The 16,405-nt window shown below is 45.7% G+C and overlaps 1 protein-coding gene across 5 annotated transcripts in view; it reads right to left on the bottom strand.

Moving 5' to 3' along the window:
* The window catches only part of LOC119188270 (major facilitator superfamily domain-containing protein 12-like), a 54,839-nt gene that overhangs the window by 15,647 nt on the left and 22,787 nt on the right, over positions 1–16,405 (bottom strand). For all 5 annotated transcript variants that reach the window (XM_075896215.1, XM_075896202.1, XM_075896205.1 and 2 more), the window contains 5 exons: positions 15,742–15,983; positions 13,886–14,093; positions 11,427–11,562; positions 9,697–9,873; positions 2,836–2,928 (listed from right to left, as the gene is read on the bottom strand). In XM_075896215.1, coding sequence (XP_075752330.1) covers positions 2,836–2,928; positions 9,697–9,873; positions 11,427–11,562; positions 13,886–14,093; positions 15,742–15,983 — 856 coding nt within the window. The remainder of the gene's footprint in view (positions 1–2,835; positions 2,929–9,696; positions 9,874–11,426; positions 11,563–13,885; positions 14,094–15,741; positions 15,984–16,405) is intronic.

Genomic DNA, 16,405 nt, shown 5'->3' with positions numbered 1-16,405 from the left:
TGGAAGCAATGGATCGCCACCGTTCATAGGGAAAGACGAGCCACTCTGTCATTGTGTTAGCTAATGAGTCGCTTGTTGTTCTCATGCTTTTATTCTGCCACATCCATGCTCATTCATTGCAGTAAGTCATGTTGACACTGGTAGGAGGCAAAAGTTATCACAACCTGAGCGTGTGTTGGTTCGGTTCTACCGCCGTGCATGGGCACTTCACTTCAAAGTTCAATATTTTTTTATTTACAGAACAACAACGCAGCAATGGTCGATTTCAGGAAGAACAGGGAGTTATCGGGACATCGCATTGGTAAACAAAATAAAGTGGATGTCCTCCATGAGCTATACTTCACAATTAGGCCTTTTACACTGGTCTGCGAGACACACCTTTTTTTATTCACCAACTTGAAAACACACTCCACTTAGGCAGTAGCCTTCGCAGTCGATCATCACGCGTCTCCTTGGAGACCCTTTTCAAAATTTGTCAGTGCTCCCACGGCGTCATCTCTTGAGTGTGACTGGCCCCGCTAAATCATCAAACAACTCTCCTTATTCACAAACCCTCCGTCGCCGTCCACTCAAACTGGCTCGCGCCTGGTTTAGAGAAACTTCTACATAACTTGTCTGTGTGTATCACAGCAGAAGCTAGATAAGGGGCTAGACCCTTCTCACAGATTCGTCTGCGAAATTGGACAGCACTGCTTTGATTTCTCGAATTCGCCCAATCTTATGCAGATGTTAGGCTGTCTCGGCAGCGTTCTTCATTAGATAGGGTAAGAGGCGTACTTTTGGCACTTTTTATACTTCTTTTTCAATGCGCAAGAACTATACTTTTATACTTGTTTTTTCTGCTGTGCAAACCGTCGGCGTCGGGTTTTCATGCAGTCATTTCAAATCAGTGATGTGCACTTAGTAAAAAGCGCATTTGTGACAAACAGCATGCACAAGTCCACTTTCATAGAGGTTTGAGCTTTTCTTGCAGCTGTTATCTCAAAATTAGTTGTCTGGCACTTGAACAAAGAGAAAACTGTAGCAACGAACTTCATCCATCCTCTCTGAGCAAAGCTATGCAAAGAATTGCCTGCTCAGCTTCCTGCGCATAATGTCACCGACACCCACTAGATGGCTATCAGCGATGCCTTTATAGGCAGCACACTATGTGCATATTACAGTGCGTTACCGTGCTGTTTGATGTATATAGCGAACAGCACTGTAACACGATCTTTGTTTACATCCTGGCGAAGTTCCACCTGGTGTAGTGTACGTGCGCTTCGGCAACAGTTTGTAAAAGAAGGCAGCCTCGTCCAAGTTCAAGTGTCTCCATCTTCGTACTGTTGAAGTAGGGCGCTCAGCCGATTACGCCATCTGTCCACGACGTTGCAGTCGACGGCTGCTGTGTCAACAGCAATCGAATTTTGAAGACAACCTGTGCTCTGTATTGAAGCGTTCAAGCCAGCCGTTACTGCACTTAAAATCTTGCTTGCCCATTTGGGCGGCTAGGGCTTCGGCTTTTGCGGTCAATGTGGGCCCATTTGTGGGAATGTTTGCACTTCTAGCGTTTTTCATCCATTTGAGCAGCGCTCTTTCTACTTCATGATACATAGAATCATGGTAGCACTTTCATTTGGCTGAGAAAATGTTCTCGAAGCCGCATAGTATGGCATTATTATTCTTCAGAACAGTTGATAATAATGACGGTAGTATTTAGAATTTTCTTGCAATTTCAGACTTTTTCCAGCCTTTTTCCACCTCCCGTATTAATTCAAGTTCCTGCTCCAGTGTCGAACACTTCCGTGTGAGCACCAGCGGTGCCACTTTCTCTCGACGGTCATTAAAGGCGCATGATGCGCACACACAACATCAAGGGTTCACACAGACCTCGCACAATACACTTGAACGTGCGTCTTCCAAACGCAAAATGAAAAAAAGTCCGATGGACAGGGAGCACGCCAAGGCACCGTACTTGTCACGTGACACCACCGGCATAGCCAGTAACATAGTGGTAGTGGTTCGCCTCCGCGTGCATCGAGGCACTCTACAGCCGACATGTTAGCGAGCGCCTCCAACGGTAGCCCTTGTAGAGAGGGTAAAACGGGCGGCGTGGAAACTCTCACGCCGTCTGCACCAGTCTGCACTGGGGCGCTTTCGCCTGGTGACGCTAGCCGCTTGCTCAGCACAAAAAAGGCCACTCGGCCCAGCTCGTGGATGAAAAAAGTGTGCAGCACTTCAGCAGCATGGGCCCAATCCACGACTTGTTACTTCGCTCTATGCAGAGCAAGCTATTGACTTCAAGTAATGTAGTCTAAAATACATGTATTGGGGTCGGGACTGTGTGAAACTTCAAAAAAAGTGATAATTCGAATGTAAAGTGACCTTGTTGTAACGAGGGCTTAGTGTACATGCTGAATTATAAAAACTGCAGTGCTTATTACGCTGCGCTGACAATGTGACACTATGAACGAAAATGCGGGTGTTTTCTACGCTTCACTAAAACTACATGTTGCTGCTGCCTACCAGTGTCTTTGCATTTTAGAAAAACTCTCTTTCTTGAAATAACTGCTTGATGGCGTCCACACCTCACGCAGCGCCTACTCGCCGATATTCACGTGCATAACGTGAAATAAATGTTCGATTCTCTCTCTCTCTAGACACAAGACTATCATATTTCGACGATCTTGCCAGCGAAGCACGCAGATATGCCGCAAATTTTTTCCCTTTCATGTTATATACCAATTCCTGGAGGGATCAGCCCTGTTTTTTTCCACACTGGTGGGGCCATGTAGTCTTGGAGCCCTACTGCCCATGGTCTCACACTGAATGTGATCATGCACCAGTTACACTTACCCTTCGTAGCAAAAGCGTGTCCTGAATGTAGATGGAGATGTAAACCTGGTTTAGGTTGACGTACAGGCGAGTGAACATGTATAGAAGGGCCACCTGGAATGACATCAGTGCATCAGCCAAACCCCAGCCCCTAAATATACACTCATATTTCTCACTTGATGACATTTTCCTGCGATAAAACTCATAGCCTTTAGTCTAATCTACAACCTTAAGTCTGTCTTATCTTTTTGTTATCTTTACAGTGATATTTATTTTAAAGTACAGTAGACTTTCGTAAAATGTAACCTGAAGGGACCAGGAAAACATAATTCATATAACAGGGGTGCTGTTTACTGAGAGATGAATAGGTGTGAGCAATTTAAGTGCTCAATTGATCATGTTAGAGGCAGTTATTCCATTTTAGTAGTAGTTCCACTCAAGAGGTTTCCGCTTACCTAGAGTTTACTCTACCCTTACTAGTCCGATCTGTCCAGTTTCAAACATGAAATGCCAAGGTGAAAAACTAGGTAATTGATATGTACATTAAACTGCAATATTACAAACATCCTGAATATCTGGCTTATCAATTTTTAAAAGACAGCATGCAAATGATCAGTCACAATTTTCAATACACTCACACCTCAATATAACGAACTCAGATATAACTAAATATCGGTTATAACAAAGTAAATTAAAAATAGTCATGCAATAGATATTGTAATAGAAATACACCTTTATAACAAATTTTGAGATATATAACAAACTCATTTTCAAATAAGATGCAACTTTGCTATAATGAGGTTTGAGTGTACACTAAAGTCCTGTTTCAGTATACACTACACAAGACATGCCTCTAATATACTCTACATGTATTTTTTCACATATAACTAAGCATGTGCACATATTCAAGCTCTTTGAATGTTCAAATTATATTATACTATTCAAATTTACTTCAACATGAATTCTAATTACTGTAAATTTTACAGTATTCGAAATGAACAAATAGATGCATAAACCACATTTAACCCCTTGTAGAAGTGGTTTTACATACGGTGAAGGGGCACTATACCTAGAATACCCCTATTCAAAGAAAATCAGCACTGCATTGTGTATGCCTTGTTTCAATTTTAAATAATATTGTGTAGTTAATTGAGTCATGATGAATATGCTCATATTGTGAGCACGACAAGCGAATGACTCTTCCTTCTCTTTAGATATCATCATCACCTGTACATCATCATCTGTAAATATCATCACCAGTGTGAGCCTGGCTGAATAAACCAGTTCCTCACAAGTGGTGGACGGTGCTTTTCGTTCCCTCAAGTCCTCTCGCCCGTTCTCGCTGGAGCTCCGCTCGGGTCGTCGCATACAACCCCCAGCCATGGCGGCCCAAGAAAACCCTGGCCCACCCAATGTCACCTTCCTACTGGAGCCACCGCCACTCGCTCCGCCCAACAACATTCGCTTGCGTGATCCACTTGTGTTTTCCGGTCTCCGAGGCAATGATGTCGAAGACTGGATCAAGAACTACGACCTCGTCAGCGATTGGAACAGGTGGGACAATCAACAGAAGTTGCGCAGCGTCCCATTTTACTTGTTCGATGTTGTGAAAACTTGGTTCTGGAACCACCACCCGGATCTTCCCAACTGGGACACTTTCAAGCAGCAAATTCGTCAAATATTTGGTGCCCCTACAGTTCACACTGAGGCAGCAAAGAAGAAGCTCGCTGAACGCATGCAGCTGCCGGGTTAATCTTACACCTCTTATATTGAGGATGTCCTTGCCCTATGCAAGCGCATTAACACCGGCATGTCTCAGAACGACCAAATACGCTACATTATCAAAGGCATTAACACCGTCGCCTTTGGCACCCTCGCCACGCAAAATCCTGCCACCACCCAGGATATGATAACTATCTGTCAGTGACTTGACGAGCTTCAGTCTCTTCGGCTCTGCTATGATGCCACCGACATTCTTTGCCTGCAGCCCTTGACTTGCGTGCGCTTATTCGTGACATCGTTCGTGAAGAGCTTCACAGGCGCTTCTCTTCCTGCGCTACGGAAGTTACTCTCCCTTACGAAAAAGATAGCTTGCGAGACCTGATTAAACAAGAGATCGCGTCCGACGTGTTCCAACGGTCCCTGCGTGCGCCAGACGCGCACGTACGCCGAAGTTGCCGCGCTCTCTGCCGCGCCCACCGTTTCTGTGCCTACACCAGCAGACCATATGCCTGTGGCTTCATTGTCACCGCCAGTGCGTGCACCGCCTTACTACACACCTCAGCGCCCACCTCGACCAATATGTTACTACTGCAGCTATCGAGGACATATCGCACGGTTTTGTCGAAGGCGCCAACAAGACGAGCAACGTGGCTACGCTCCTGAAGAACATCGAAGCTTCCGTCCGACCATGAACTACCTACAACCACCCTCCCGACCACTCTATTACCGTTCACCGTCTCCTACCTACCATACTGACATGCCTGGGAATTCCTGTACATCTCGCCACAGGTCGTTTTCGCCAGGTCGCCGTTCAGTGTCGCCTCTGCGGCCCGCCTCCCATTCCACGAATGCCCAAGCGGAAAACTCCTCAATGCAGTTTTAGGAGGGGAAACTGCATCCACCGGGCAGCTAACAATTCTTTCAAAGCGGCCATCGAATTTGATAGTAGTGTTTGTAGAAGGTGTACGCGTTGAGGCCCTTGTAGACACTGACGCTGCCGTTTCGATTATTCGTGCTGATTTTTGTTCCCGCCTTCGAAAAGTCACCACGTCTTATGGCGGCCCACCTCTCCGTGCGGCGACCAACGCTCTCATTCGTCCACTAGCACAGTGTACCGTTCGTGTCTGCATAGAAGGCATTCGTCATCACATTGTTTTCGCGGTATTTCGTGAGTGCACCCACGCTCTCATTCTTGGGTGGGATTTCTTGTCTTCTGCGTCCGCTTTCATATGTCATCAGCGCCTCCTGCATCTAAATGCCACTGACTCTTCTCCGTTTGAACACGATAGACGCATCCGCCTTGTCACCACGTCAGATTATGCACTTCGGCCATACATCTAAGAAATTATGTGTTAATTGCACCGACATTGTGGATGGTGACGTACTGATTCTCCCTTGCGGCCATACCCTACATAGGGGCATTGTGATCACACCAGGGCTTATTCGCTTCTTTGATGGGTCTACCTACCTAACCGCCATAAATCAAACACCCGAGTGTGTAGTGCTCCCCTGTGGCTCAAAAGTATCTTGCGCGGTCGACAGTGAGCCTGTTGCGATTGTTACTCTCCTGAACAACAACCACAACGATGTCCCAAAGTCACAATCACTGCCATTTAATGCCTCTTCCACACCTGTGTCGGCAACCATAAGCACTGACTTGACACCTGATCAAACTGAAGATTTGCTCACCCTGTTGAATAGACACCGTTCTCTATTTGACGTGAACTCGCCCACCCTCAGCATGACTACCGCCGCTACTCACAGCATCCAGACTGACGGCTCTCGTATTTTACATCGGCGTCTATATCGCGTGTCTCAGGCAGAACGCAAGATGATAGAGGAAAACGTCTCAGACATGCTACGACGCAACATCATACATCCTTCCTCAAGTCCCTGGTCATTCCCAGTTGTTCTCGTTCAAAAGAAAGATGGGACGGTGCGTTTCTGCGTCGATTACCGAGTGCTAAACAAAATAAAGCGCAAGGATGTTTATCCTCTCCCTCAGATCGACGATGCACAGGATTCACCACAGGGCGCAGAGTATTTTTCTAGCCTCGACCTTAGGTCAGGCTACTGGCAGATACCAATGTCGGGGTCTGATAAAGAGAAGACCGCCTTTTCAACGCCAGATGGGTTGTACGAGTTTAATGTGATGCCTTTTGGACTCTGTAATGCGCCCACCACCTTCGAACGCATGATAGACGGCATACTGCTTGGTTTGAAATAGAAAATGTGTCTGTGCTATCTCGATGACATAGTAGTGTTTTCATTCACGTTCTCGCAGCATCTACAACGTCTTGACGAAGTCCTCACATGCCTTGCAAAAGCCGATCTACAGCTTAACACCAAGAAATGTACCTTTGCTAGCAAGACAATCAAGGTTCTTGGCCACCTCGTCAGCAAAGAAGGAATTCGGCCGGACCCCGAGAAGCTTGCCGCCATCCTCGATTTTCCTCGTCCACTACATCAAAAGGACCTGCGCAGCTTTCTTGGGTTATCTTCTTACTTCCGGCGCTTCATACGTGGCTTCGCGAAACTTGCGTCTCCGCTCCATCGACTCCTCGCAAGGAACGTCCCCTTCATTTGGTCCGAAGACTGCGAAAGCACTTTCACGGCACTGAAACAAGCCCTCACGTCGGATCCGGTACTGTGCCACTTCGATTCCACCGCACCCACCATCCTTCACACCGACGCAAGTAGTCATGGTCTAGGTGCGGTACTCTTGCAGCGTGACAAAAACTCACGCGAACGTGTCGTTGCTTACGCAAGTCGCGCTCTTACCGCTCCAGAAAAGAACTACCTACACTATCACCGAGCAGGAGTGCCTTGCTGTTGTTTGGGCAGTGCAAAGATTCCGACCATATCTTCACGGCCGTCATTTTACCGTCGTTACCGACCATAACGCCCTATGCTGGCTTTCATCGGTGAAAAACTTATCGGGTCGCCTCGGTCACTGGGCGCTTCGCTTGCAGGAGTATGATTTCGATGTCGCCTACAGATCTGGAAAGAAGCATCAAGATGCTGATGCTCTATCGTGCTGTCCTTTGCCCAGCGGAAGCCACTCACCATCGATACTCCAAAACGAGAGCACCTCTCTAATCGTAGCCCTAAGTTCATCACCTGCCACCCTATCCGTCCTTGTTTCACAACAACGTGTCGACCCATACTGCCGCACCATTGTTGACCGCTTGACCGGCTCTATTACTCTTCCAAACGCCAGACTCCGTCGACAACTTAAACAATTTAAGCTTGTCGGTGGTGCTTTATGCCGCTACATTTACCACATCGATGGCAACAAGTGGGTACCCGTCATCCCACGTTCTCTGCAACGTGAAGTTCTGGAAGCCTTTCATGATGTTCCAACCGCCGCTCATCTAGGCTATCACAAGACTTACGACAAAATACGAAGTCGTTGTTTTTGGCCTGGCCTCTCTTCAGCCGTCACTAAGTACGTTGCGTCATGTGTCCATTGCCAACGGCGAAAACGACCGACAACTGCTTCGACTGGCTTAATGCAACCTCTTCCTTGTCCCGCCTCACCTTTTGAAGTCGTTGGAATCGACTTGTATGGCCCTCTTCCTATATCATCCAATGGGAATCGCTGGACTGTCACGGCCGTTGACTACCTTACCCGCTACACAGAAACAGCTTCTATACTATCTGGGACTGCCACTGAGGTCACCGATTTCTTTCTTCGCCACATCTTTTTGCGCCAAGGAGCTCCACGCATTCTCCTGATTGATCGTGGCAAAGTCTTCCTCTCTTCCATTGTCGAGCAAGTTTTGCGTGCCTCGAACGCAGTTGACAAGACCACTTCTAGCTACCACCCGCAGACCAACGGATCGACTGAACCGTTTCATCGGACCCTATCAGATATGATCGCCATGTACATTCACCCCAACTACACGAACTGGGATGCAATTCTACCCTTCGTGACATTTGCCTATAATACGGCTGCTCAACGCACTACCGGCTTTTCTCTATTTTTTTTCTCGTCCATGGTCGCTCGCCGAGTTTCGCTCTGGATGTCTCTTTCTTTTCGGCCCCTGCACCCTCGACGGCTCCTTTCTCTGAAGAATTTTTATCTCGTCTCGCACACCGACGTCACCAGGCCCGTGTTAACACCGGCCTCTCTCAAGACACTTGAAAATCTCGCTACGACTCGTCTCGCCGTGTTGCGAGTTTTTCCCCTGGTGACGAAGTTCTTCTATGGACTCCATTACGCGTCCCCGGCTTATGCGACAAATTCATCAGTCGCTTCATTGGGCCGCATATGGTGGTCGAACAGACATGTGTCAATTACCGCGTTTCTCCTCTTAATGCTAATCCTGATCATCGTTGCCGAGGGACAGAGATAGTGCACGTATCTCGTTTTAAGCCTTATGCGCGACGCATTTCATAATATTGTCAAGCGACCAGACGGCCGCTTTCACCGTGCGGTGGAATTAGTCTGAGTGCGACAAGCGAATGACTCTTCCTTCTCTTTAGATATCATCATCACCTGTACATCTTCATCATCTGTAAATATCATCACCAGTGTGATTTAGCTCGAGCCTGGCTGAATAAACTGGTTCCTCACAACATTCCTTTCTAATTTGTGATATATAGTACTATTCAAATTCATTTCGAAATTATTTGACCAAATCACCATTTGCCACAATTCGCTTTAAACCGAAACCGTACTATTTGCACATGCCCACAGATAGTGTTTCTAAGTCTATCTACAAAACGAAAGAAAAAATAGCAGACAACCCGTGCATACAACTCCCACTTCCACTCTTTAGGCATATTTTTCTGCGTGTTGGTGCAGGTTATAGGCAAGAAAATACGGCTTGTGTTCAAAGGCTAGGGGCACCACCTGATGTCTGGTTCTTGCACAGCATTTCAATATCTGACCTTAAAGTACTTGCCAAAACAAACGACAGAAAAATACAACTAGTTTTCCAAAAAATTAAGCTGTTGCCACTACAGGCCAAACCAAAATACATGTTTCCAGCAGTGGTGATCTGAGAAACAATTTATGACGTTCTTAAAATTAGCCCATTAAATTTTAGGTGGTACCTATGCTTCACTGCATCACAGTAGGCTTTAGCCCACACAAACAAGCTCCTTTACGGGCATACTAACGATAAATGTGGCTTATGCTAAACATGCACGTACCAGGTAGAAGCCTTTCTCCCTGAACCAGTCCTTCCACACAAAGTGGTGGGAACGGTCAAGCACCAATGACCGGATGTACTCGTCTGTATGACGAGAGCGACTTTCCCGACGCCCACCTCGTGACGGATCGCGCACGACCAAGTGGAAGATGAAGGAGAAGAAGGCCCCAATGGCAACCTGCACACACACAAAATATGTTTTAAAATTTTAGATTGTCATACACAGTGTGGCCACAAATATCCGTGCTGCCAAAATAGCTTCCGCGAAGTTTGCACAGCTGAGAGCCTAAGCAGCAGCGCGATCCTTGATGGATCAACAAAGTGAACTGTTCACTTCAGCTTCCAATGATTGGCTGGAGCTCAGTGAGCAGTGCCCCAGTTTTTCTTGTGCAATGTAATTTTGACGTCACAAAGCTTTCACAACTTTAGACACAAATGGGAAAGATGGGGTGCTTTTTACCCCAACAAATGCTTCCCCCAGAGACCCGTTTTTCGATGCACATCTTGGACGTCGTGAATGAACTCTAATCATCTTAAGCCCTTGAATTAGGTTTAACACGGCCTGTCTGACACACCTGGAATGTATGTACGCATTCTCTGCATCGTTTTGAAGCATCTGAACACGTTTATATGCAAAATCAGGCTTGTCAAGTTTAAGTATCTTGTTTACTGCACATTTCATCCACTTTCTTTTTCTTTGTGCTGCAAATGTACTGGCGGTGAGTCGTTGGGGTCAAAAGCAACATGACGTCACGACTTGCTATTTTTTCGAACAATTCAATGTGCTCTGCCGAAGTGGACAGTCTACTAGGTGGACCCATCGAGAATTGTGCCCCAGGACAAGCCTCGGTAGCAATTCCAACTACTATATCTTTTTATTCAATCTAGCAGATCTGCTACTATCGTTTTGTTTTGACTAAGTATGCAGTGAAATACTGACACACCACGACGTTCATACTTTCTAATATTGCCATGTCAACAACAAGACTGTAGATTCTCTGCTCTATCCATTGGGATACTATGCTTAATAGGTTCATACCAGCAATGTCTTGTATGAGAAAAAAAAGAAAGAATTGTGGAACTCAGCTAGAGTAGAATCTCGATGATACGATTACGGTTGATACAAATTGCGCAATAATAAGAATTTTAAGGTTGGTTTAGATGGGCTACATTATACGAAATACAGCAGAATTCGGTATTACATGAACAGTTTCCCCAGCGACCGCGGATGATACAGCTGTGCGATGGACCACTGCACGCCAGCGGCCCAATGCGGCTTCTCTGTGGGAGAGAGGTCCGGTCCCTCTTCGCCTCGAAGGAAGTGATTGTGGCAAAACTCACCGATTTTTGCCTCGCTTTAGCGGCCAGAAAAACACACCGCAAGGCTACCATTTGCCAAATTTTCCTGCCAGCGATAGCAGATCGCCTTTTTGCTTCACAGCTTTGGCTACATCGGCTGCTCTAGCTCTCAAACCACACGATAGTAACCATAGGAAACTCTACTACGTAAACAACCACCAGCTAATTAAACATGGCGGCAAAGGCGCCGGCGGTGGGTCGCGTCACTGCCTTTTTCCAAATATTTTTCCAGCTGCTTCAAGTTACACAAAGAATGAACTAACTCCCCAAAATCAACAAGCTCTTGCGACCATTTAATAATGTAGTCGTAATTCTGGAAAAAAAAGACAAAATCAATGCACACACGTCTAAAATAAAGAAGCCAGCACTGACCACAATGAGGACGATGTTTCTGAAGACGAAGCCATCGGGAGGCCCCACCTGTGCCTCATGATCTGCACCTGATACGCCCAGTGCAGCCCAGGTAACCAAGTACACAATTATGTTGCTTGCCACTGTACAAGCATAGCTGCGAACCAAAAAGCAGAACAGTCATCGTGTTGGCCAGAATATAGTGAAAGTGAACATGCGACAAGCTGATATGGCAGAAAACCACCCTGCCATAAACCCACATCGTGAATCTAGTTCAGTGACTAAGCATATTGTTCCAATGAAGCAAAAAGGGGCTAACAGCTCCACCACAGTAGAGGGCTATGGACTAATTTTGATTGCTGCAGCCATTCAACATAAATGGGTGTTGTTGAATTTTGCAGTCATTAGAGTTCTTAACAGATTAAGGAAACTAAACCCACAACATAGTCCTGGAGAGCATAGCATTTAGGTATAACTGATACATAAAACTGATGGGTTTACACACCTATTTTATAATTAGAAAAAGATAAACCAGACATATATAGTTATACCTTCATATAACAAAGGGACTTCAACTATTTTATGTGAATAATAGCCACTGAAGTATTGTTTTTTTTTTTCATAAATGGTGACAACAGAAGTCCCAATAATAGGGCATCAAAATAACAATTCAAAGTGAAGAACCAATTTTCTCAAGCTTGGAAGCCAGTGACCACATTGACAGTTTGTTGCCATACCAAGGTCCTCGTCAGAATGGCTGCACGGCATGTAGAAGGCACAAACACTGAACGAATGGCCATCAGTGCAAGCGAAGTGATCTTTTCTGCTTATCCAGCCCACCCAGTCCAACAAATACACAGCATCAAAACCTGCCACACACTATTGGAAAGAAATATCTTCAATACAAAAACACATAAAAATGTGAAAAAAACCTCAATTATGGCCCCTTTACTTATAGTGGCCATGTTTTTTGTTTTGCCACACCACATAAATGCCCTTTGTTGGAGGACCCGAAAATTTCAGTCGCCACTCTGAACTGATTTAACAGAAGTCTTGGAAGTCACCCCATACATAAAATAAGCACAGTGCAAAGCTTACTGCTGTTGTCTTTTATATTTCCATTATCACGTTTCCACAGCTTAGAGTAAACAGTCAGTCTAAGAACTGCTTATTGTCTCCGTCTTTCGATTTATTCCTCCTCCTCCTTGCAAGCCAACTCGATAACCAAGCGTGCATGTCTTCTCACAGAATTTATGGGGGTTTATTATACTGAGGTTCATTATACTAGTTCCAACATTTTACTCCTTGCATACAGGCAAGCACAACTAGATATAGTACGCCCAAAAAACAAACTTCAGTCCCTAAATTCACTTTACGCACAAAGAAAACACTCGCTCCACTAACAAGAAGTTACATTGCCCTGTTGGCAATGTCTTGCATAGGATTAGCACCTGGTGCATCCCGGTACGTTTGTGTTTTGAGCAACAGTTCAATTGCTCGCATTTACGCACTCACATCCTCAACTTAATGAAGGCACCGTACTTGATCCTCAGTACGGACTTGGGGCAACCAATACGTCTCTTGGCAAGGTTTTCAAAGCACTCATCGTATTCTGCCCCCTTAACAGATGACATGTCTGCAGCTAGTCACTGGAAAAACATGACTGGCTGGGCTCTTCGCCATGCCAAGGTTTTTTTTTATTGCGTCGGTGCTAACAGATCGTGCAAACAACAGCTTAGACGCATTCATGTAGCATTCAGACGCATTCATGTAAACACATGCAGTGCATCGTGCGGGCACACAGCGATAAAAAAAGGGCCTGTCATTTCCAAACAAATAAAAGAGAACAGTCAACATAACAAACATCATGGCTGACAAGTGCAGCAGCGTCAGCAAAAAAATATTAAACTAGAATGAAAAATGACTGCAAAAACAGCGAGATGTGTGCGCTTTGCACCAGGCTTCTACGAGCAGCCCCCATCTACTTTTCAGCAACGATCTCTCAGTGTGGTGCCACCTCTACAGCTCAGAGCATTAGCGCGTGAGGCAGATAGCGGCTAAAAAGCCTGAATGAGTTTGCAGCCAGCTACATTACAGTGCTGCCGAACCTATGCAAATTCTATTAATAATGTGAAAACCAAGGTGGTCGGGACTTGTTTTAGGCACACGCAATTGATTCCGCAGATGAACACTTAATACTTTTTTTCACAGCTATATCTTTGGTAGTTGTGCTAGGTTTCAGTGTATATTAGCTCTTGATGCCAGCGCCAGAACAATAGCCAAAAAGTAGCCAAGTAGCCAATGTCATTGTTTTGTCGTCGTGTCCTTTTGAAAGTAGTCAAATCTGGCAACCCTGACCAGACCTTCTCACAACTGTTTATTTCTGTCTTTCATAGCTTCAGCAGAGAACAATAGGGAAACGTTAATTACACAGTAAAGCAGTCGTGCCACTGCACTGGAGGTAGTAGGTGTGTCCTCACCGCATAGCATTAAGCTCGACCCTCTCATGAGGGATAGGCGTGATGTCCGGGATAAGAGACAGATGGGAAATTTGGGTGGACGCCCACCCAAACTGGAAGATGATGATGAAGGCCGCATAGTAGACAAACTCAGCCTCCTGGCTGCTCGGATGCCTGCCCAAGGGCTCAGAGAACAGGAATGGGAAACTTCCCACTACACACAACGTGCCTGCGTTACAAAGAGATGGTAGAATTTACAAACTGTCAGCCCCCAATACTGTGAAGCTGTAATAGCTCGAAAGTGATGCCAACAGGACAGCTAGCTACCACATTTGAAAACAAAATTAAATAGTGGAATACATCATGTGGCCCCGCTAGGTAGTGGTTCAACAATCCACAAAAAAACATAGTGTAGGCTCTCTATACTTCCCTCCTCTACAGAATTTTAAACCATTGTCTGGGAAACTTCTCAGACAACTGGCCACAGCATTTGACAAGTGGCCCCGGCAACTGGCCACAGCATTTTGAGTGGTGAGACAAATTTGCACCTGTCACAATTGTCTCGCAATCTTGCCCCTTATGCCCCTTCGCATTGGAAAGAAACTTACAGCAACAATATACTTACGAACGGCGCTGCCGGGTCTTGCCTACACCTGCAGCAAAGGGCGCACGTATGTGTTCGGGGAAAATCCCCCCAAAGGGGCATGCATACGCGCCGAAGAGAAATTGCATACACGCCGAAGAGAAGAGAGAGAGAGCAGTTGACGTTTAACCAGCAAAGAGAGCTGTCGTTGGTGCCACGAGTCTCGCGTAGGCAGCAAGTACAGAGTGTCCCTCACAACTAATTGAGTCGGCTGCAACATCAGACACCCTCATCGTCTACCGAAGCTGGCAAGAGCTTCAGCGGCACGCCGTCAACTCCCTTACGTACACCACGAGCTGCCATGGTTTGTATAGAACTTTTTGTTTAGTATTATTTTTTTTTTCAACCATTATTTTATTGTGAGCAGCTTCAAGCATTCGGTAGTGTGCGCTGCGTAGCAGGAGCACAATTTTTATTATAATTTTTTTTTGTGTCCGTTAGTTTCCATCATGTACAGTTACTTTATTAATTTACCCCGTTGTGTATATTTGTAACTGTTGTCTTCTTTTCGAGCATACTTTGTTTTGTAGCTGTTCTTTTCATCGTGTGCATTTGTGTTTTTCCAACAGTTGATTTTGATTTTTAATTGATTTTTGTTAGCTCCTGCCATTGCCCCTGTTTTAATTAAATGCTTCTTTGTTTTTCATGAAATGTCCATGTCTACTCTATGAGTCTGTCAGTCAGACACAAACATCACTACACTAGCAACCCTACACAGGTTGACTGGCATACAAAAAAATTTGTAATGTACCACTTGGAGGCCCTTCGGGCATCGCAGGCCGAAGCGTAAAGTGGAAGCCTGCGAGTCTGCCGCACGCCGCTGTTAGATTGACAGGGCCTCGCCGGAAGTATGTGACAGCACCTGCACTGTTTATCTTAATACACATAGGTTGCTTTAACTATACCAAACACAATTTTTATGGCCAGAAAGCGTCCCACTGAAATGTTGAGCTACAGTGTCAAGAAAAAAAAAAGGCAGAAGTTCAGAAGGTGGAAGCTTGAAGCGATGAAAAATCCCTGAACAAGAAAAAATACAGGGGCCAAATTTCACACAAGCAAACTTGTTTTCTTCAAGGTTGCAACTGCAAGCTTGAAGAAGACATGTCCACTTGTCAAAATGTTGTCTCCCATAACACCTTGTGTTCAAGAATTTTTTACAACACTCAAAAAAAAGAAAAACAAGAACAAAAAAGAGTAGATGGTAAGGAAACAATGATAGGAAATGAGAATGAACCTATGAGATGCCATGTTTTCCGTCGTCCATAACGACAGAGCCAGAAGTCGTCATCCCTGTCGGACTCGATCCCGACAAATGGAGTAGACACTGCATCTGCCACCTGGCCGACCAGCAGTAGTGCACCAGCGAGCGTTGGACGCAGCTGTCGCACGAACGTGAGGTACACCAGCAGATAGGTGAACCACATCGAGGCGCATAGGTCGTTGAGCACATGGCCGACGCTGTAAGCTATCCGAACCCTGCAGATTTAGAAAAGAAACCAGGAAAAGTGAGAGCTAGTCTACTGTGGCACTCAGTGACGAGTCAAGATTGCCAGTGGCAGACATCTCTCAAGAAAACATGCCACCATCTACCAGCCAATCCCCTCATTTGTTAGGTTGGTCAGTTTACTTTCATAGATGGCCACCTGTGATGGTCACCTAGGGGTTATGATGCTTGACTGGGGGCCCAATAGTTGTGGGTTCGAATCCTGCCTGCAATTACATGAAAGCAACATGCTCGAGGCCTGTGCACTTAGATTTAGGTGCACGTCAAAGAACACCAGATGATTTCCAATACAGCATTCCTCATAATAATGTCAATGTTTTGAAACGTAAAATAGCCCACACCCCTTTGCCTAGTTCATGCATTTCACTGTCATCCTAACCCTTGCTGGGCACAG

The sequence above is a fragment of the Rhipicephalus microplus genome, chromosome 1 (assembly GCF_043290135.1).
Source record: "Rhipicephalus microplus isolate Deutch F79 chromosome 1, USDA_Rmic, whole genome shotgun sequence".
In the NCBI taxonomy this organism is placed as follows: domain Eukaryota; kingdom Metazoa; phylum Arthropoda; class Arachnida; order Ixodida; family Ixodidae; genus Rhipicephalus; species Rhipicephalus microplus.
This window is presented reverse-complemented; position numbering and strand designations above follow the sequence as displayed.